Genomic DNA, 23316 nt, shown 5'->3' on the forward strand with positions numbered 1-23316 from the left:
TGGTGCATAATGTATATCGATGCAAAGTGGAAATAACATACGGAGAGAGATAAATTAAACATGAAATAGAATGGGAAGATCTTTATTTTTTTTATCTTTCCCTTCTTTGCATATCTCCTGTTTTTGATTTAATTGTAACTGGAGATTGATCCTCGTTAATCCACTAAAAATCAATCAACAGGATCAACCCTATTTAACCAGACAGGCTGCCGGGAGAGATTGATCCTGTTGATTAAACCGATACCTGCATGACAAAAATGTGTTGTGCTATTTAGAAGATATAATCGTTTTAATGTATATGAAAATTAGTGTTTCAGTGCACTGAGCGGTGGGCCTTAGCCCCCCTCGGTGCACCTCAGCTACTGACTATCCTCGGTTTGCCACATCCCCCTCCCCTTGACTAACGGGAACAGGCATCATTACTGTCCTCTTGCCTGGCCCTGTAATGCACCGTAGACGGCACATGCGATGTAGATCTCCCCGTTTTCCCCAATCCTGTAGTTTTTGTATAGGATTACTTATAGATTTCTAAGAAGACATGCTCTCACATTATTATTTCTTGGAGAATACACGTATTTACTAAAACAAACATGGCTCCTCTTTAAGGTTGTGGTAACTGCCATCTCTGATGTCCTATGGTACGAAAAGGCTGGAAAACACAACTGACAGATACAGACAAGCAGCTTGGTCTTTGCAAGTGGTCAATATTAGCCAGCATGATCTCCATTCTTCTGTTAATCATGCATATATGTCCATTTTCATATTGGGAAGAGGAATGTGCTAATAACATGAGCAGAGAATACCAACCTTAATTTCAAGCTCATGGCAATACTTGATTCTTTTTCAGGCGAGCACAGGGAGGTGTCATGGCTGCTCTCTGTGTTTAGCGATACAGAGTCGGACATTCGGGATGGTGAGGAACAGTTGCTGTTGTTCTGATTACTGTTGTGGGTCACTTCATCTGACAAAGAGTCTGCATCTTTAATATCATCTGAAATACAATACATAGAAACAGTTAGTCTTAGGGACCATTCACACGTCTGCAATTTCGTTCCGCATTTTGCGGAACGGAATTGCAGACCCATTCATTCCTATGGGACAACACGATGTGCTGCCCGGACACGGAATTGCGGATCCGCCCTTCCGGGTCCGCACTTCCGTTCCGCAAAAAAATAGAACATGTCCTATTCTTGTTCGCAATTGCGGACAAGAACAGGTATATTCTATTAGTGCCGGCAATGTGCGGTCTGCAAAATGCTTAACGCGCATTGCCGTTTTCCGTGTTTTGCAGATCCGCGGCTCCGCAAAACACGTTGCGGATGTGTGAATGGAGCCTAAAGCACACTTCCAAGAAACCAGTGGTGGAAGATTAGTGCACTTCATATAAAGGCACAAAGATTGACTACCTAGTAATTATTTATTAATCATAAAAATAAGTGCTCAGTTTATGGGAATTGCCATGAGTATGATAAAGGCCCTGAAGTTCATATATCCATAGGGATGCTAAGATAAAAATCCATGTACAAAATATACAAAATTGTATCTTTACGATATAAGGTGAAACGTTTTATTTTACTTATTTTTATTTTCTGTACCTTTTATAGAGCAAACATTTTCTGCAGTGCTACTGGAAAATTTAAATAATTAAGATGTCATTTGTGTAGTACCCCAGACCTGGGGGTATCTGCAATTGTCATATTATTATGTATTGTGTTTATGTATTTTATGTTTTGGCTGCATATACCAGCAAGAGAAAGGTATAATTAGCATTGGATGGCAGGAACAGTGCTAACTATCCTGTTCCAACCCGCCCCCCCTTGAGTAGGAGAAACAGCACACTGCAGAGCTCCTGTTCCTTGGAAAGATTCTCCAGAAAGAACAACTCACTTGGGCCTCAAGAAAGCACTTGAGAGACAAGACAGCAAAATGAACAGCATAAAACTGTGTTTCAGACACTACTGCATGGTGAGGGACTACAGCTCAGACACCCATCACCCAAAACGACCATTAGGTCAGATAAAGTCAAGTCTGAACCTGACAGTGGACACCTATACCCACAAGTGACCATCTGCGGCCATCTGACCTACCACCATAACTCCTTAACTGGTGCCAGAAACTGCCCTTGGCATTTACTGCTGCTGGATGTACCACAAGTTATATTCTGCACTTAGTAAAAATTAGACTGTTATAAGTTCACTACTGGCCTCATTCTTCAAAGTACATTTCCACTGCACTGATCCCCATGGAGCAACGGCTTGAGGGAGTACACTGTGACACAACACTTCAGCAGGGCCACTACCATTCTCTGCATCGGGGGCTTACTGTATATGTGTCCCTGTTGGCCCTGCTTTGTACAGTGGACCAGTCACTGTTGATAAAGTTCAACCTTAACGCTAAGGAAATGATAGGGCATAGTAACTATGAGAGTAAGTTTTCACCTTTCTTGTTGTTGCTCAATGCTACAACTTTAGGTTGATTCATGGAAGTCTCTATAAGCGGCGGCCGCATTTCAGCCATCTTCATCTCTTCATCGTAAGACAGGTCTTCTGACTCCTGTAGCACATAAACATTACCACATGTTAGAAGGACAATCATCATAAGTGAGCGCATATTACATTTAAAGGGGTTGTCCAAGTTGGAAGGTCCAGTAAGCAATTAACAAAATGTTGCTTTGCTTCTATCTCCAGCAATCAGCCAAGATATGGAGGAACCTGGCAGTAAGTGCTCAATATCCCCACAGGAGAACTTAAACATTACACTGTTCTCATTCAAATGTATGCTTTATCATGTTAATACATGACAGTGTAATCACTCTAGAATTTGGAAAATAAATGAGGGGGGTGAACACGGAATTCACCTCCCCTCTATTAACTCTTAATTCTCTAATAGGTAAGGGCACCAGAAATGTCTGCCAGGCACTTATCATACCAACATGAGCTTTCACTCACACCACATGTTCATGTTAAAGAGTTGGGTATTAGTTGTCAGGAGACAGCTGCTTAGAGAGTTTTTTCCTCAATGGAAATAAAAAATGCCCGATTGCTGGGCTGCCCACCACTCCCACTAGGACAAGGGTCAGAAGCTCCATGTTCCTTCTCATTGCATGACCACAGGAAGTAGGAGTTTGAATGAAGCACTGCACTAGGGTGACTCTGTCAGTCCGATAGAATTTTAATGGGTGGCATGGCGCATACTTGACTACCGCTCCATTCAAACTGTGCCTCACTACAGTCATGGAGTGAGGCAAAATGGGGGCTCAGGTCCCCTGTTCTAGTGATCGGTGGCAGTTCCAGGGGTGGAGATAAGTGTTGACCAACACCGAGTATGACCAAGAATTTCCCATGAAATAACAGTTCTGGAAGAAGATACACTAGCTCTGCCCACATTTTGGTTTTCCATGTATCGCTATATCGCCAGTATGTAATGAGGACACTTTTTACAATGTCCATGGTCCATTAACAACTGGAATTTACACTGAAACAGCCAAGAAAACGATTTTACAAAATGAATTAAAACAATTATTTTCTCCTTTGATGAGAATTCGTTATGACACTATGGCCCTCAGGCATGCTGTGTGCTCAGTCAGACACGATGAAAGGCAAGTTCAAAGAGCATTACAATGGGCTTGTGTTATAAGTAAGCAAATGTTTCATTATTCCCTAGTCATACAGGTAAAGTAGGTGACTCAAGGCTGAGCGAGCATCCTGTGAACAACACGGGGACAGCTTTTGAAAACTAGTTAGGAAATAGTAGAGATTTTTAGATAGAATGTCACCAAATTATCTGCAGAATACGACATAATTCCTGTTGGATGACTCACAACCCGAACAGGTTTTATCTATACATGCTGCTATGGTAAAAGGGTATGGTTAGTGGATAAATGGCACCATTGTGAATATTTTATGTGGAAAATGTGGAGCACCACATGCCATTGATGTGAGAGGTTAAAATCAGCTCCGAAGACGGACTGACACCCTACAGCGGAGCAGCTCACTGCCAAAATGAACCAGGGAGGTACCAGACGTGTGTCTAAAACAACAGTTCACTAAACCCTCTTGCGAATAGGGCTCTTAAGCAGACAGATGGTCACTGCACCTCTGCAAACAAAGTTGCATTGGCAGAGAAGGCTTCCATTTTTGAGACAGTATTGGAATTGGGACTCCACTGATTGGCAAAGGGTTGCCTTCTTGGATAAGTCGCGAGCATAAACCCCCTGCAACCATTGCTGGAAGAACAAAAGCTGCTGGTGGAAGTGTTATGGTCTCGGGAATGTTTTCATGGCTTTCTCTGGGACGACTCATCCATGTGGAAGGCACTCTCAACCGATTTTAGTATGAATTCATTCTTGCAGATCACCTACACAAATAAATGCCGATTGTCTTCCCTGGGGAGGATGGGATCTTCCAAAAAGACAATACGAAATGTCTCATTGCTAGGAATTTCCAACATTGGTTGGAAGAGCATGACCAAGAGTTTTGAGTACTACCCTGGCCTCCTAATTTTACAGACTTGAAGCTAATTGAGCTATTGCAGGACCACCTCGATTGTTGTTTTCTCTCTATGGATCCTCCCCCACGCCCCCTCCAGCAGCTTTGGGTTGCACTGCAGTCAGCACGGCTCCAGATACCTGTGACAACCTACCAGGACCTTACTGAGCCACTCCCAGCCTGGTGGTCATAATAATGTAACTTGACTGTATATATGGTCCAATAAGAGATATTATTTATATCCCTAATTGTACTGTATTTTGTCAGAGAATCTGCAGATTCATTATACAGTAAGGCCTTCAACATAGACATACCTCAAGTGTCTCGTCATGGTTGACAACAGTTTTTGCATTCCAGAGGTTCTTAGTGAGATTAGTTTGCGGTGAGTTTTCAGTGGTTTTCTCAGGATTCTGAATACAGTTCCCCACAATATTATTTACTTTTTCTTCTATGTCATTTTTATCTGGGACAGGTTCTGCAACCTAGGTACACCCAAAAATGAAAAAGATATCATTTCTATTATTAATATAAAAATGATTGGAAGAGACATCATTTATCATTTAGCTGTCATATTGGGCCCACACACACAGCCATATTACATATCTGTCTTGTATGGATGCAGACAAGGTGCCTATAAACTGCAATGGGTCATACCATATGTTGTTGTGTCTTCTATTTTATACCAAAACGCATGTAGGTTTTATCTTATGGGTTTACAACGTGACCTCTCCAGAAGGCCACTCCTTTATCTAGACCACAGTTCCCAAGTCAAATCCTCCTACTATATACTAGATTGTATGGCCATCTTCTTTGAGAAGATCACCTCTTTAGAAGTCGTCTCAAAACGTTTCACTGTATACCTATACTATATATGACAAAAAACACGACAAGTTCCAGTACATGGTGTGTTACAGAAGTATTTCCACTTAGAAACATTACTTATATGGGAGGATATGGTGGCCCATAGATGAGCCATAAGGCGCAGTACACAGAGTGATATAATACAGTCTGCCATCTGCATGGACTCTTACACAGACTTATACATTGTTCTGAAAAGGCAAGACATCCACAACCATTATTTTCCATGAATATCAAGCATAAAACCAGTTATTTCTGAAGCATAAACATGAACTGGGAACAAGACAGAGCCAACTGTGCCCCTGTGACAACGTTTGACTAAATGCCTATCTTTTGACATCACTGCATCTTTCAAGCTAGATTGCTAATTGACTTTAAATGATTGCACTCAATCAGCTATTCCATCATCCCTGGGCACCTGAAACGGGTAATTGAAATAATGATAAACTCTGACAGATGTGGGATGGTCACAGCGTTATTATTTATTGCACAGATGTAATAAAAGAGTGTGTGCCTTGTTTTCTAGTAAGTAAACTGAAGGTATAAATTCTGGTCTGGCTTTTGGAAGGTTAAGGCCTCCGTGTGAAAAACGAGGTAGGTGAGGCACCCAACCCCTGACACACTACTGCTATCAGATATACTGTAGGAGAGGTGGCTGTGCTTGATTGTGGCCCTGCCTACTAAAGTCTATGGAAGAGATGGCCACAGAATATACTGTACCAATGTAAGTAGCACCATTGCACCCACAGGGTGACTGGTTCCATTGATCGAGTTGTGATTTTAGAAACCAGATGAGAAGAACTGGTCTGGGCAAGATGTTGAGGCACTTGTACTCCCTATAACTAAACTCTGGGGAGATCAGTCATTCAAGGGAATATACAAAAATTGGTACAAATTAAAAAGTGGAGACATTAACCATAGCAATCAATCAGACTGCTTGTTTTATTTTTTGAAAGACCCTCTGAAAATAAGAACTGATCATTGGTGACCACAGGCAACTGCTCCCATTTCCATTTTACACTGGTTTTGATAAATCTACCCCAGTGTTCCTAATATACCTATTTTGGTAATTTAGCCCCAGGAGATTATCACAAGCTCACTTAATTCGGTAAATGTTGATCAGAATAAGGTTTTGCTCATACTACATTACAAGAAACTTTGTCTTTAGCTGTTTGAGAAGTAAAATTGGAAGATCAATTTCCCATTTTTAATCCATTGTCAACAGATTATTTCTAAATAGATGGTTATATAAAGATCTTCACTAGGAAAATGGTCAAAATATGCTCAACCTTCACTCCTGTGTCCTTTGTTGGCTGTTGTTGGACTTCATTTTGCTTCAATTCTTTATTGGCTTCCTCAGCCTTCTCTTCATCTTTTAACCGATGCACTATGGTCTGCACAGTTTTCACCATGTTCTTCAACTCATCAGGGTATGGTGTTGGATATCTCTTCAAATTACCTTCCTGAATTGAAGACAAAAATACAATTAATTAGCTATGTCTGCTCTCAAATTTTATGAAACACGTCCAGCCTCCTAATATACAGTGCCAGGTGCGTGCTCTACGGGGACACAAGGTCACCTGTAATTTGCAGTTAATTCTCTGTAAGGGTGGGTTCAGACTTTTTTTCGAGAAGGTTTTGAGGCAGATTTCCCTGATGGTTTTTCAGCCAAAACCAGAAGTGGATTCAAAAGGAATTGGAAATATAACAGAAGGACTTCTGCTTCTTCCTGCTGGATCCACTTCTGGCTTTGGCAGAAAAATCTGCCTCAAATCCTCCTCCATAACACTTGATGTGAACCTACCCTCAATCTACCACTGTGACTTCATTGTATCCCCGATGGGGAAAAACACCATCTGCAAAAGGAAACACTGAAATTGCAGCATATTCATGGATTCACTTTGATTTTTGCATGCAAACTGTGCAAAATATTTTGCATGCAAAAACCTTGTGTGCCATGTAGCTTGATGTTGATAGTCTGTCACCAGAAAATTCACTGTGTAACCAAACACAATGTAAAGCTAGCTCAGCTCAAGGTAATGATACCTTTCCCTTATTGATCCTTTATGTCATTCTGGAGAATTTTTTCTTCTTCTCTATATGCAAATGAGCAGTTAAGTGCACCCAAGCCACTCTGTGCACCCTTGCTCCTCCTGCTTCTTCTGACAGCCGCCTCCTTTCCTTTTTGATTGACAGGGTCAGGGTTAAAGTATAGTCGCCTCACCTGGCCCTGTCTACCAAGAAGGAGAGGGAAGAGCTAGCAGAGGAAGCAGGAGGAGCAAGGGTGCACAGAGTGGCTTGGGTCTGCCCTTGGTGAACTTAACTGCTCATTTGCAAATGGATATAAAGTACTTTTTCCCCAGAATGAAGTAATGGATCTCTAAGTTCAGCTGAGCTAGTCCTACAAGACACTGTGCCTGGTCATCAGTGAATTTATTGCCAACAAAATCACTTTAAGCCCATTTTAATGGCCGATATTAAGCCCCATTTGTCAGTTGATCGCATCTTTTTACATGGGCTTAAAAATAGCTTTTGTCGACAGCAAATCTCCCCATGTAAACACAGGAGGCAATGCCTAACTATCTCACTGATCCCCTTACATTTTTCGGGCAGTGTTAAAAAAATAAATAAATCTTAAAACAAGCACCAATTGACTTGTTACTTTGTTGCCACTTGTTATAGCATGGTTGTCAGCCCAAGAAAAGGGACTCAGAGAGGATGTCCAAGAGAGGAGGGACATTTCATTGTAAACCTCAGCAACATGCATAGAGTAATTACAATTTGTGCATGCAGCTGATGAAAACTGTGGCACAAAGTATAAAAAAGTCACAATGGTCCTTTTTTCTTTGTGCCATTTATTAAACAGAAATACACCTAAATTAGGCATATTTCTGGCAAAGGTTCTAGGTTCTTTGCGCCACAATCTGCAACTTTCCCCCGCTCATGCCAGTTCTAAAAAAAAGTGGGTGTGGCATTGGCGGGGAAGGGGAGGGGCGCTCAGGCTTATCTTATTTACCATTTTCTACACCTGTTTTAGGCAAAGAAAATGTTCTAAATGTAAGAGAACTCGGAAGCTGTCTTACATTTAGAAGTGGCGGTTGATCTGTCGAAGTTATGTTAACTCCAGTGGATCCATCGCCAGGTATAGGGCTTATTAAGACCGCGCCTAAAAGGCTGGTCTTAATAAATGTGCCCCAAAGTGTTGCATGGAACTATAAGAGAGCTCACAGAAGGGCTAGGATCCCTACCCTACCCATTTTCATGCAAAGGCATATGGGAGAACATTGTGGCATGCTGTATAACACTTCTAGTGCAAAATGTTTCCAACATAATGCCCCCCAACAGAGCACCACACGGCAGCACACAAGTCTCTTCACTACAAAATCTGCGGGACCTTCAAAGATACAAAGGGGAAAACTGGTGTAAAGAAAAAGTGGCTTAGTTGTCCATAGCAACCAATCCGAGTCCACTTTTCAATTTTTACAGCTCCTTTAGAAAATTAAAGGTGGAATCTAATTGGTTGCCATGAGCAACTAAGCCACTTTTCTGTTACACCAGTTTTGATAAATCTACTCCATAGAGAGCTGCCTCTTTTGTTCTTTGTGGATTTGGGGGTCCCGAGGCTTGCACCCCATCACTGCTTTTACAGGGCTGCATTCTACTTGACTTGGTGTAAATATTAGATGTTATCCCTGGCTTTAGGAGTACGCATCATAAAAGACAAGTGTGAGGTAGCTGGGCTCAGTAGCATTCAGCAGACATGTTTTACTTTTATGAAATGCCATCAGATAGCTATAGTTTAACTGCTTTCAGAAGTAAAAGTTGGAGCATACTGACCCGGGCTGGAATGTCCCGCTCATCCTTGTCATCATCGCACTCGAAGGCAACCTGCGCTCGCTGCTTCCTCTGCTCCTCCCACAAAGATGGATTAAAGCTTTCATTGTCTGAAGAGATGATAACTGCAACAAACGCAAAGAAAAGTTCCCCATTACAACAGTGCCTAAATCACTGTTAAGGTTAGGGTGGCCATATACATCAGAGAGAAGTAGGTTGATCATTTTGGTCCACATTGGCTGTAAAAGAGGTTTTCTCAGTTCTGCAAATGGCATTTATCCTGTAGACAAAGTTAATACAAGGCACTTATTAATGTATTCTGATTGTCCATATTGTCTCCTTTGCTGGCTTGATTAATTTTACCATCACATAATACACTGCTCGTTTCCAGGGGTTACAGCCACTGCTGCAGAGCAGATATGTGGTCACCGAGACAGGAAGACAGGAGCTGCTGTGCATGTGTGCCTATGTACACTCCCATGGTCCCGGCCACTAGAAAGGTTGGCACTTTTTCCTATAGTGTGCAAGCACAGCCACCGCTGCTGGATTGCCGGTTGGTCCCTCTCAGTAATACATGCTGGATGTGAAGTCTGTGTGTCCAGGATGCTGCTACCTTCACTAGCTCTCATGTATCAGCACAGCATCATTCCTGAATGGATTTTTCCTTCTACACTGATGCTGGTGAATGTATTATTCCCCTTTTGTCTTGCAGATTTTCTACTGGGCTGTGCAATTCACCCTGGTGTGTGCTTTCCTCCCTACCTACAGCCTGTATGATTTTCCTTCTATAATATATCTGGATGCTTTCCCACCTCTCCACACTCTGATCTGCTATGTACAATCTTTAACATTGAGAGAAAGAAGGGGGGGGATCAGAGAGAGCAAACAGATCCTGGAGAAGTATGCTTTTGGATCTATGATTCTGCAGGGCTACCAGTTAAGTGGGAAAACTCACAGACTATGCAGAAGCAAAATGGTATGACATTTTTAAGAAAATCTATCTAGAAAATGATTTAATAATAATAATAATAAAAAAAAAAAGAAGAAGATGTCCATAGCCTTTAAACCACCAATTTCAAACTTATAGTCCACTGTCTCTTAGTCCCCACTTGACAATTCCCATAAATAAGCAAACTTCTATTAGGAACGGTGAACATTTATTCCTATAGACAGAGGTAAACAAGCCAATTCCAGACATCTCTGGCAGTGCTTCATCTCCATGTAGAAAAAAAGGGGACCCATTAAGAACTCATCATATTAAATGGGTTGTCCGGGTTTAGAGCTGAACCCGGACATACCCATTTTTTCACACAGGCAGCCCCCTTGATGTTGGCATCAGAGCATCTCATGCTTCGATGCGCTCCCTTGCCCTGTGCTAGATCGTTCAGGGCATGGGCTTTTTTGTTTACAATAACACACTGCAGGGCGGAAGCGTTCGATGACGTCACCGGCTCTGATGGGCAGCCCCATGGAGAGCCCGGCACGTCACCGGAACTCTTGAAAATGCCTTTGCCCTGTGCGATTTAGCGCAGAGCAAAGAAGAGCATCGGAGCATGAACTGCTCCGATGGTCAAGTCAGGGGGGCTGCCTGGGTGAAAATGGGGATATGTCCGGGTTCAGCTCTGAACCAGGACAACCCCGTTAACTCTCAACTAAGATATGGAGGACTTTCTGGTTACCCCATATATATTTGAATTTGGACAATGCCGGACCAGATTTTACTGTAATCTATTTTGACTATTAACTCTCCAAAATAGAAACGTGAAGGTTGAGTTACTGACCATAAGTACAGCCACAAAGGGTGCATTATTTAAATGTAATAATAGTAAATTCCTTAAATTCCTGTTCGATATAAATAATCAGACTCATAAATATAGAGCAGTGTTGGTGGAGACTGTGCACCTGTTCTGTCAAGTCAAAATACAGCTTATAAAAGAGGAGGGCCACTCTCCGCTGCCTTTTGTCCATCTGGTAGAGAATGATTAATCTGCAAAGTAAACATCTACATTCCATTCTGTGGTGGCAGGGAGATCAAATGCAGCAGATTGCTGTCCCAGAACAAAGCACAATTCTAGGACTGTTTGAGCATGAACTATAGCCAGCAGGCTGTGCGAACAACGGCCTGTAGAACAATATCCAAAAAACCAAACCTTGTACGGAAGCTACACATTAATAGCCTGAGGCATCAAAGCAGAATTATTTGCTTCAAAAAGTGGCAATATTTGCCATGGATCCTGCTCACAATGTGTGCCCTAAAAGCCACTGTTTCAAATAGTAGGCAGGGAGTGGGCATTGTGGGGCTGGTCATAGCTGGCCCGACATGTTTCAGCAAGCTGGCTTAGATCATACCGACACTTTACACTAGCTCTCTTACTGGCACAGATTTCAGTTCAGCGTACGAACCTGCACAGATGTGCCACAGTTATTAACTCTTAATAATTGTAGTGCATCTGATGCCAGCGGGAGATCGTTTAAGGCTACTTTCACACTAGCGTTTTTTGCGAATCCGTCATGGATCTGCAAAAACCCTTCCGTTACAATAATACAACCGCATGCATCCGTCATGAATTAATCCGGTTGTATTATGTCTTCTATAGCCATGACTGATCCATCATGAACACCATTGAAAGTCAATGGGGGACAGTTGCGTTTTCTATTGTGTCAGATGAAACGGATCCGTCCCTATAGACTTACATTGTGTGCCAGGACGTCTTGCTCTGCACAACATAAAAACATAGAGACATAGAATGTGTCGGCAGATAAGAACCATTTGGCCCATCTAGTCTGCCCAATATACTGAATACTATGAATAGCCCCTGGCCCTATCTTATATGAAGGATGGCCTTATGCCTACCCCATGCATGCTTAAACTCCTTCAATGTATTTGCAGCTACCACTTCTGCAGGAAGGCTATTCCATGCATCCACTACTCTCTCAGCAAAGTAATACTTCCTGATATTACTTTTAAAACTTTGCCCCTCTAATTTAAAAATATGTCCTCTTGTAGCAGTTTTTCTTCTTTTAAATATTCTCTCCTCTTTTACCTTGTTGATTCCCTTTGTGTATTTAAAAGTTTCTATCATATCCCCTCTGTCTCGTCTTTCTTCCAAGCTATACATGTTAAGGTCCTTTAATCTTTCCTGGTAAGTTTTATCCTGCAATCCATGTACTAGTTTAGTAGCTCTTCTCTGGACTCTCTCCAAAGTATCAATATCCTTCTGGAGATATGGTCTCCAGTACTGAGCACAATACTCCAAATGAGGTCTCACTAGTGCTCTGTAGAGCGGCATGAGCACCTCCCTCTTTCTACTGGTAATGCCTCTCCCTATACACCCAAGCATTCTGCTAGCATTCCCTGCTGCTCTATGACACTGTCTGCCTACCTTTAAGTCTTCTGAAATAATGACCCCTAAATCCCTTTTCTCAGACACTGAGGTTAGGACTGTATCACTGATTTTATATTCTGCTCTTGGGTTTTTACGTCCCAGGTGCATTATCTTGCACTTATCAACATTAAATCTTAGTTGCCAGATTTTTGACCATTCCTCTAGTTTTCCTAAATCCTTTTCCATTTGGTGTATCCCTCCAGGAACATCAACCCTTTGTGTCATCAGCAAAAAGACACACCTTACCATTGAGGCCTTCTGCAATTTCGCTGATAAAGATATTAAACAATATGGGTCCCAGTACAGATCCCTGAGGTACCCCACTGGTAACAAGACCATGGTCTGAATATACTCCATTGACTACAACCCTCTGTTGTCTGTCCCTCAGCCACTGCCTAATCCATTCAACAACATGGGAGTCCACGCACAAAGATTGCAATTTATTGATAAGCCTTCTATGTGGGACAATATCAAAAGCCTTATTAAAGTCTACATAAGCTATGTCTACTGGCGGACAGAAATACGCTGCAGGCAGTGTTTTGGTGTCTGCCTCTAGAGCAGAATGGTGACTGAACGGAGGCAAACTGATGCATTCTGAGCGGATCCTTTTCCATTCAGAATGCATTAGAGCAAAACTGATCCGTTTTGGACCGCTTGTGAGAGCCTATGACAGATGTCAAAAACGGAAAGCCAAAACACTAGTGTGAAAGTAGCCCAAGTCTTAATAAATGCCCCCAAAGTGTATGGGCCAAACTCCATATTTAAAGGGGTTGTCCGAGTGTTTTATACTGATTACCTATCCTCAGGATAGGTCATCAGTGTCTGAACGGTGGGGGTCCGACTGGAGACTCCCACTAATCAGCAGTTTGAAGAGGCCACAGCTCTCCGTAGAGTGGCACAGCTTTTTCCTAGGTCAGTGACATCACGTTTATTGGTCACATGCCCTGGGTACAGCTCAGTCCCATTCAACAACAGCTGAAATCCAATGGCAGATGCTTTGCATGGTAAGCTGCAGCACTCACCAGAGCGCCATGGCCTCTTCAAACAGTTGATCGTCAGGAGTGGTAGGAGTTGAACTCCCACTGATCAAATACTAAAGACCTATCTTAAGGATAGGTCATCCATATGAAACTCTGAGAAAACCCTTCTAAGAAGTTTCTGGGAAAAGTGAGAGGCGTTACTTACTGAATGGGGCTGATTTATCAAAGAGTATCACCACCATGTGTAGGAAACAAAAGTATATACTAACTGGTGTTTGAAATACGCAGTCAGAGAAGAGAACACCCACATAGAGCATTTCTCACTCTGGAGAACCCAGTGCATGACACTTACATAATTGCATAGTTGATGCGGTTGAAAAAGACATAAGTCCATCAAGTTCAACCAAGGAATAGGTGGGGACGTGAATCCTAGAAGGAAGTGAGACTCAGATTTCTACACGTTTTAATAAGCATTAATGTTGTTTACTTTTAAGAATTCGTCTAAACCGTTTTTGAAACTGTCCACTGTTCCTGCTGTGACCACGTCCTGAGGAAGTGTATTCCACAGCTTCACAGTTCTTACAGTAAAGAAGCTTTGACGCTTCTGGAGACTAAACTTTTTCTTCTGCAGTCGGAGGCAGTGCCCCCTTATCTTTTGAAGGCATTTTACATGGAACGGTTTTTCACCTTATTTTTTGTATGCCCATTTATATATTTGTATAGGTTAATCATGTCCCCCTTAGACGTCTCTTCTCTAGACTAAATACATTCAATTCTTTTAATCTTTCTTCATAACCAAGACCCTCCATGCCCCTTATCATTTTAGTCGCTCTCCTCTGTACTTTTTCCAACTGCAGTGCATCCTTTCTATGGATTGGTGCCCAGAACTGAACTGCATATTCCAGATGAGGCCGCACCAGCGCTTTGTAAAGTGGTAGTATTACATCCCTGCCCCGCGAGTCCATGTCTCGTTTAATACATGACAATATCCTGGTGGCCTTAGAAGCAGCTGATTGACATTGTATGCTGCTATTTAATCTACCATCCACAAGGACACTCAAATCCTTCTCTATAAGTGACTCTCCCAGTGCTACATCACCTAGGACATATGAAGCACGGAGATTATTACTACCAAGATGCATAACTTTACATTTGTCCACATTGAACCTCATTTGCCAAGTTGATGCCCAATCACTCAGTGTTCAAGTCAGCTTGTATTTTATGGACATCTTCCATAGACTGTACAGTTCTACACATTTTAGTGTCATCTGTAAAAATAGAAATGGTGCTATTAATCCCAACCTCAATATCATTAATAAATAAATTAAATAATAGAGGGCCCAGCGCTGAACCTTGGGGTACACCACTTATAACCTGGAACCATTCTGAATAGGAATCATTGACCACAACTCTCTGGACATAGTCCTTCAGCCAGTTTTCAATCCAATTACAAACTATACTTTCCAAGCCAATAGACCTTACTTTATCTACTAACTGTCTATGGACAGTATCAAAAGCCTTTGCAAAATCCAGAAACACTACATCCACAGCCGTCCCTCAGTCCAGGCTACTACTCACCTCCTCATAAAAACAAATCAGGTTAGTCTGACAACTTCTGTCCTTGGTATACCCATGTTGGTTATCACTTATAATATTATTTACAGTCACATAATCCTGTATATAGTCCCTTAAGAGTCCTTCAAAATGTTTTCCCACAACAGAAGTTAAACTAACTGGTCTATAATTACTTGTGAAGGACCTAGATCCTTTTTTGAATATGGGCACCACATTTCCCTTGCGCCAATCACTTGTCACTGTACCAGTACCTAGAAAATCTTTAAAAATTATAAACAAGGGCACAGCAATGACTGAACTGAGCATCTTAAGCACTAATCCATACTAACAGCCCCAGCACCACAGTTATCAGCTCCTTTCAGTTCTTTTGTATATACAGAGCTAAAAAAAAAAAAACTATTTAGTAACTCTGCCTTTTCCTCATCTTCAGTGACTACTGCCCCCCCCCCCCACCATTATTTAGGGGCCCACCTGTTCGGACCTTGGTTTTTTAGCATTTATATATTTAAATAAATGTTGGGTTTTTTGTTTTGCTCTCTTTCGCTACCTGCTGTTTGTTTTGTATTTTTGCTAATTTTATCTCCTTTTTACAGATTTTATTAAGCCCTTTGTAATCTTCAAACGCTATAGCTGACCCCTCAGATTTGTATTTTTTAAATGCCATTTTTTTGTCTTTTTTTTTGCCCTTTTTACAGTAGCTATAAGCCATGGGGGGGGGGGGGCTTAATTTTAGCCATTTATACTTGTTACCTAAAGGAATAAAAAAAATTGTGCAATTACTCCATTGAGTGCTATGGAAACTGTGTATTGCTTAATATCATGTGCAATGGTGCTGTAGGGAGACTGAACTTGCTTCCACACTCCCCCACAATAGATTGCTTGAGGTTCAACAGGCCTGTCATGGCTAGCTGCCTAAACAGCTGAACAGCCTGACAGAGAGCCTATGAAAATCCCATAGCCTTCAATAGTATTCTATTGTAGTCTATGGACAAGCGATAAAAAGATCACATTTTCAAGTACCCTAAGGAATAAAAACTATACATATTTGGTATCTTCGTAGTCATACTGAGCTGCAGAAGATGCATGTCATGTCATTCTTAGTGCATAGTCAATGCCATAATATCAAAACCCCCAAAATATCAGCAGAATTTCACCCGACAATTTTTTTCCCCGTTTTCCAATACAAGATATGGTCAATTAAAGGGAGTCATTATAAATACAATTTGCCACACAAAATATATATATATATATATATATATATATATATATATATATATCTATATGCCTGTATATAGCTATGTGAATGAAAAGGTTAAAAAGTTGTGACTTTTGGAATGTAGAAAAGAAAAAATTAACACACAAAAACAAGAACTGGCCCGGTCCTCTGGATAGGTCATCAATATCAGATTAGTGGCGGTCCGACAACATGGACTCACACAGATCAGCTGTTAGAGGAGGCCGGCACTCTGTGAGCACCGCAACCTATTCGTAGGCCATATGACATCATCGTACATCGGTCATATGGCCGAAGTGAATAGGGCTGAACTGCGATAATATGTACAGCACTGTGTTTGGTGAGCTGCTGAAAGGGGCACTAGGACTTGGATCCTCACCGATGTGACATTATCATTATTACAGCTATCTTCATAAATATTATTTAAAACTGGAAAACCCCTTTAAAGGATTACAATTGCTCTTGCCTGTAGTTGAAGCGATAATTACAATATGAAAACAGAAAAAAAACACAATCTCCTTACTGTCATCAGTTCTTGGTTGCTGTGGGAACATATAGTTCGTTAGGACTGTTTTCTGCGTGTCCGGGTCCGTCTCCTTCTGCAGAGGGATCAGCGGCTTGGACTAAAAAAAAAAAAAAAAAAAAAAAAACACAACACACTTGGTCAATGAGCAACCTCACCTACAATAATGGATAATCATTACACCAGTAACTAAGGCAAAGGGCAAGAACTGTTCCCTATTTTTTCCTAGGGGGCTGATATTTGCTGCAATCATTAAATAGGGCTTTCTGAGATATTTTAACTGTATCTGATGAGTGGGGGTCCGACAGGCGGGACCCCCACCGATCAGCAGTAGTGCAGCGGCCTTCGCGCAGTCTTCTCATGTTCACTGGTGGCACGGCCTAGGTACAGCTCAGGCCCACTGAAGTGAATGGGGCTGAGCGCGATACCAAGCACAGCCGCTAAACAATGTACAGCCCTGATCTTGGCGAGTAGGGAAAAGGCCGCAACGCTACTGTAAGCGCCAGTGCCTTCTCAAACAACTCATCAGCAGGGGTCCAAGACCCCCAACGATCAGATACTAGTGATATATCCAGAGAATAGGTCATCAGCTAAAAAATCTCAGAAAACTCTTTTAATTGCATTCTTGGTGTAAGGATTATGTAGTACACATTTCTGACCTTTATAATATTACGCAAAATATTATTCAGATACTGAGAATTTGGGTTAAATGACTGTAATTTATAAAGTTATAGCACTGGCAATGATTTGGGGGTGTATGGTCAGTATGAACATGTTTGAGCTTCAGTCAATGATATCTGCAGTCATATTTCTCCAAACTCCCCTGTGTGAACAAGAATGTTCAGCTTGGCAGATCATCCATGTTTCAGTATTATGAGGAAAATGAGCAGCTGCCAGGCGCCTCTGGTAGACGTTTATCTCCTACATTAATAAAGGATCGGGCTTTGGGCATGTTAACATCCCCACCCCAAAGGGAGCCACGTAGTTCACAATAACATTTTTGTGAAGTCCGGCAACGTTAATCTAATGCGTATGGCCAATATGAAGGGAACCTGTCATTTGTGCATGCAGTGCAATATGGGGGACTGCATATTATAGAGCGGGAGGAACTGAGCAAATTTATATAGGGTTTTGTGGGAAAACATGTAGTATAACTTGCATTTAATTCATCTTAATCCCTGCTTTTATGTTCATCTGACCAGATGGTGGTCCTACTTAGTGACGGACCACCAGAAACGGCTGTCAATCACTGCATAAGACCGCCCACTGGACTCCTAAACTAAGCCTAGAAGAAGCAGAGATTTTTAATCTATTGAATTATAAAGTAAATATGAATCTTTTCCCACAAAATTGTATATTAATCTGCCCAGCTCCTCCTGCTTTACAACCCACTGCCTGCAGATAAAACACCATCTTTACTGTGGTAGCTTCCCTTTAGACCTAGAGTGTGTATGTATATATATATATATATATATATATATATATATATATATATATTATATATTATATATAGTGTTGCTCAAAGGCTCGACTTTTTAAATGACTGGGTGCTGGTGGTGTCCATCAGGTGATAGATCGGTCTCTTTTTTTAAATGAAAATCCTGAGCGCAACCATATTAATACTACTTGTAAATGCCAAGATCCGGAGTCCTGTAGCTCTGCACTGGATCCGACATAATATTTCTAACCTACAAGCAAATCCCTTAGATAATATTTAACAATTAAGCAATTTAGCAAGTGCAATTTGGCTCTGCTTAAAACATCCTGGTCTCGAGTAGGGCTGAAATGATTACTCGATTGAATCGAGTAATTCGACGCAAAAAAATCCTCGATGCAAATTTTTTGCATCGAGGATTCGTTTGTGTCATGTGACCACGGAGCGGTAGTGAAGTGTTTGCTTTTACTCACCGCTCCATGGTCACCCGCCGGCATGTACCGCATTGCATATAAGCGCACACTATGACCCGGCACTGTATGACGTCAGGATGGCAGTCCAGCACGCTGAGAAGATGATGGAGGAGCTGTGGAGCGGCACCCCTACAGGAAAGATAAGTACTGGTGCTGGGGACATGGCTAGGAGGGGGAGATGGTGGCACTGGGGGGCAGTTGGTGGCACTGGGGGAGCCCGATGGCTGATGGCACCAGGGTGGGGAAAGCTGGCGGCACTGGGGAGGGGGAGCTGGCAGCACTGGGGGGGGGGGGGGGAGTTGGCGGCACTGGGGGGGGGGGAAAGCTGGCGGCACTGGGGGGGGGAAAGCTGGCGGCACTGGGGGGGGGAAAGCTGGCGGCACTGGGGGGGGGGAAGCTGGCGGCACTGGGGGGGGGAAGCTGGCGGCACTGGGGGGGGGAAGCTGGCGGCACTGGGGGGGGGAAGCTGGCGGCACTGGGGGGGGGAAGCTGGCGGCACTGGGGGGGGGGAAGCTGGCGGCACTGGGGGGGGAAGCTGGCGGCACTGGGGGGGGAAGCTGGCGGCACTGGGGGGGGGGAAGCTGGCGGCACTGGGGGGGGGGGAAAGCTGGCGGCACTGGGGGGGGGGAAAGCTGGCGGCACTGGGGGGGGGAAAGCTGGCGGCACTGGGGGGGGGAAAGCTGGCGGCACTGGGGGGGGGGAAAGCTGGCGGCACTGGGGGGGGGAAAGCTGGCGGCACTGGGGGGGGGAAGCTGGCGGCACTGGGGGGGGAAAGCTGGCGGCACTGGGGGGGGAAAGCTGGCGGCACTGGGGGGGGAAAGCTGGCGGCACTGGGGGGGGAAAGCTGGCGGCACTGGGGGGGGGAAGCTGGCGGCACTGGGGGGGGAAAGCTGGCGGCACTGGGGGGGGGAAGCTGGCGGCACTGGGGGGGGGAAGCTGGCGGCACTGGGGGGGGAAGCTGGCGGCACTGGGGGGGGAAGCTGGCGGCACTGGGGGGGGGAAGCTGGCGGCACTGGGGGGGGAAGCTGGCGGCACTGGGGGGGGGGAAGCTGGCAGCACAGAGGGGAGCTTATGAGTTTTTATAAAGAAAAACTTTCTTTTAATTAGTTTATGTTATTAGAGTACCGTACTTGATTAATCGTTGCATTAATCGATAGATTACTCGATTACAAAAATAGTCGATAGCTGCGTGAGGAAATTAATAAATCTTTCATGGACGCAGTGACATTATAAATGAATGCATTTAGAAAACGGTTTCCGTAGAGGACAGAACACAATGTATCGAGAACAGACCGGATTGTGCTCCCATGGGCATCACCTCCTACTGTCCCTGCACACAATGCATCCCACATAAACCATCCTACACACATGCACACAGTCCTCCCACTCTCCGAGACCAGTCCCGTCATTCGAGAAGACGCTCTATATTTCATCAGACACTGGGGACACAGAGAAGGCATAGTGGGAAAAGGTCACTTCCAGGGAAAGTGTCACCCCCACCTGATTATCTGACAGCCACATTGCTGTGAGTTGCTGCAGTCTTGTGAAGCTAAAGGGCAAATTCTTCAGTCTGTGGATAAAAAAAGATGACAAAGGGAATCATTTCTGTGGTGACTACTTACAATAAGTTATGTGGTAAACGGATCAGGGTTCAAACAAATGACTCTATAATTACTGTACAGCCAATCCATCTGGACTGTATACAAATATGCTTGCGGATGCAATGTGTTTTCCAAGCAGGCCCCTATCACTTCTATGGGGCCACGGCTGCGTGAAAAACCCAGAATATAGAACATGCTGCGATTTTCACGCAACGCAGAAGTGATGCATGAAAAACAGCGCTCATGTACACTGACCCATGGAAATTAACGGGTCCGGATTCGGTGCGGGTGCTATGCGTTCACATCAGGCATTGCACCTGCACGGAAAACTTGCTCGTGTGAAAGGGGCCTAAGGGTGCACAACTTTTGTCCACAGTACCATTCTGTGCGGCCTGTGCCCATCTCAGAGAGCCCAGGAGAATGGGGTCTTATGATGCCTGTGCGGCGCCCCAGAAAGGATTAGGCTACTTTCATATCTGCCTTTTCCTTTCCGGTTTTGAGATCCGTCATAGGATCTCAAAACTGGAAGAAAACGCATCAGTTTTCTCACCATTCATTGTCAACGGGGACAAAACTGAACGGAACAGAGCGGTTTTGTGTCTGGCATGGGAACACAACAAAATAGAACCAAATGCATTCTGGTGCACTCCGTTCTGTTTTGTTTTGATGTGTTCCCGCTGCAAGCAGCATTTTTGTGTGCGGCATGGCCTGTGCCTGTCTCAGGGACCCCAGGAGAATGGGGTCTCAAGACAGATCCGGCATGAATCACAATGTAAGTCAATGGTGCCAGACACGTAAAAAAAACTGATCCGGCACCCATTGACATACAATGTTTTTAGTTTTTTTAAGATCAGTCTTGTCAATTTTGGAGATCATACAACTGGATCTGTTCTGAACGGATGCAGACAGATGAGTTTTTGCTGATCCTCTGCCAGATTCAGCAAAAACACTGCTGTGAAAGTAGCCTTACATATGTGGCCCTGCCTGCGGCTATCTTCATGGCAGTTTATGGAAGCAGTGTAGTATCCAGCGGATTCAGCAGCTCACATAATCTATAATGAAGGATGCCACATACATGTCTGTTTCTTCCTTTCTGGAGTGTGAATTGGAGAGAGGAAGACCCCCATCCTCCTGATAGGTGGGAGTCCTGGATGTAGAATTGGCACCTTACTAAACATTGATGCCATATTATTTTTAGATCATATAAATGTCTTATATTATATAAATGCCTTATATTAATGCAGACGGTGGCTCCATTCAGAACGGATCCGTCTGCATTATATTGTCAAAAAATGTCTAAGTGTGAAATTAGCCTGAACGGATCCGTCCAGACTTTTACATGGAAAGTCAATGGGGGACGGATCCGTTTGAAGATTGAGCCATAGTGTGTCATCTTCAAACGGATCCGTCCCCGTTGACTTACATTGTAAGTCTGGACGGATCCGCAGGTGTCCGCCTACTGAGCGGAGCGGAGGCTGAACGCCGCCAGACTGATGCATTCTGAGCGGATCCGCGTCCACTCAGAATGCATTAGGGCTGGACGGAAGCGTTCGGGTCCGCTTGTGAGCCCCTTCAAACGGAGCTCAAAAGCGGACAGCCGAACGCTAGTGTGAAAGTAGCCTAAGATGTAAGCTTTATTGCGGCCCTTGGGGTTGGTTCAATCCGACTCAGACCAGAACAGATTGTGCATCTCTGGTCTATAGCCAGCCTAACACAACTTTCTTGTAGTGGTCGTGGTAGTGCTCTGGTAGTGTGATAACTGAGTATTTGGGATTTATTTAGGATTACACTCATACCTGTACAATGTACTTATTATTTCTGCTTTGAGAATTTTTCAGGGCATCATATATTTTTGACATATTATTTAGGTAATTTCTCTTCAAGACAACCTCATCTCTGAAAACTGCCAACCCAGCAAGTCTATCTCCTGAAACTTGTGATGATCATATCTCTTTCCCCTGGGCAGCCGATGCAGTATTACTGCTAGGGGTTTTTCTCAGAAAGATGGGGCCCAAGCAGAGGAACCCTGTCTACAATAATCATAAGCCTTAATGGGGCTCAGGCTAGCTTCACAACTGTTACGGTACAGAACAGCCTGCTGGAGTTCTCCAGATCAAGCACTGCCAGGTACTGTCGTCTGCCCACCAGACCCCACGGACTATAATGGGTCCGGTAGACATCCAGCTGCTACCTGGAAAATATGTTGAGAGTCTCTGAACAAAAAACGCTGCATGCAGTGTTTTTTGACCGGCCGATTCCCAACAAAAGGTTTTGTGAGGTTTTTAGCCCCACTTGGCATTTTTCCAAATCTACATCACCTTCCTTGCTGGGGAAGATTTCAGGCCTGGCGCACGAACCAGCAAAGATGTGCCACAATTATTAAGAAGTGTGCGTCTGTTAATAATTGTGGTGCACCTAATGCCAGCGGGGGATAGAGTAGATTAGGACCTGCGGTCTTAATAAGTGTCCCTCATAGTCCTGGATTTTTAATCGGCATGAAGATGGGGAAGACCGTCTAGCATTGAAGGAACAGGGCAACAGACTTTGGTATGACGACTATTGTAAGGCGCTATACACCTGTAGTCCTGGCTCTTTTCACTGCCACACATTCTGTAGAGTGATCACTGGGCGTAATGTGTAAAGATCATTTATGTCTATGAGAATCTCATTGTACTTCCTCTTGAGTAATACACCATCAGGCTGAGAAACCGAGGTTCTCCATCTAAAAACGCTAATAAAGTGCATCACTCACTTGTTGTCACTCAGGTTAATGACCTTCAGTCTCTGCATGTCGCCCATTTCCTCTGGGAGAAACTCCAATTTGTTAGAATGCAGGAACAACACCGTGGCTTGCCTCCAGTGTCCGATCTATTAAATTATTAAAAATAAAAAAATACATATTAAGTGAGAACACTACAAATCGTGAATAT

General features: G+C 43.5%; 1 protein-coding gene across 3 annotated transcripts in view; it reads right to left on the bottom strand.

Moving 5' to 3' along the window:
* ERBIN (erbb2 interacting protein) overlaps positions 1 to 23316 on the bottom strand; it is a 209115-nt gene that overhangs the window by 23121 nt on the left and 162678 nt on the right. For 2 of the 3 annotated variants that reach the window (XM_044276140.1, XM_044276139.1), the window contains exons 14-21: positions 23139 to 23254; positions 20286 to 20355; positions 16878 to 16977; positions 9183 to 9304; positions 6635 to 6808; positions 4802 to 4969; positions 2439 to 2553; positions 808 to 991 (exon numbers count right to left, since the gene is read on the bottom strand). In XM_044276140.1, the coding sequence (XP_044132075.1) occupies positions 808 to 991; positions 2439 to 2553; positions 4802 to 4969; positions 6635 to 6808; positions 9183 to 9304; positions 16878 to 16977; positions 20286 to 20355; positions 23139 to 23254 (1049 nt within the window). The remainder of the gene's footprint in view (positions 1 to 807; positions 992 to 2438; positions 2554 to 4801; positions 4970 to 6634; positions 6809 to 9182; positions 9305 to 16877; positions 16978 to 20285; positions 20356 to 23138; positions 23255 to 23316) is intronic. The other variant, XM_044276141.1, reaches the window with a different exon arrangement.

The sequence above is a fragment of the Bufo gargarizans genome, chromosome 1 (genome assembly GCF_014858855.1).
Source record: "Bufo gargarizans isolate SCDJY-AF-19 chromosome 1, ASM1485885v1, whole genome shotgun sequence".
NCBI classification, from domain to species: domain Eukaryota; kingdom Metazoa; phylum Chordata; class Amphibia; order Anura; family Bufonidae; genus Bufo; species Bufo gargarizans.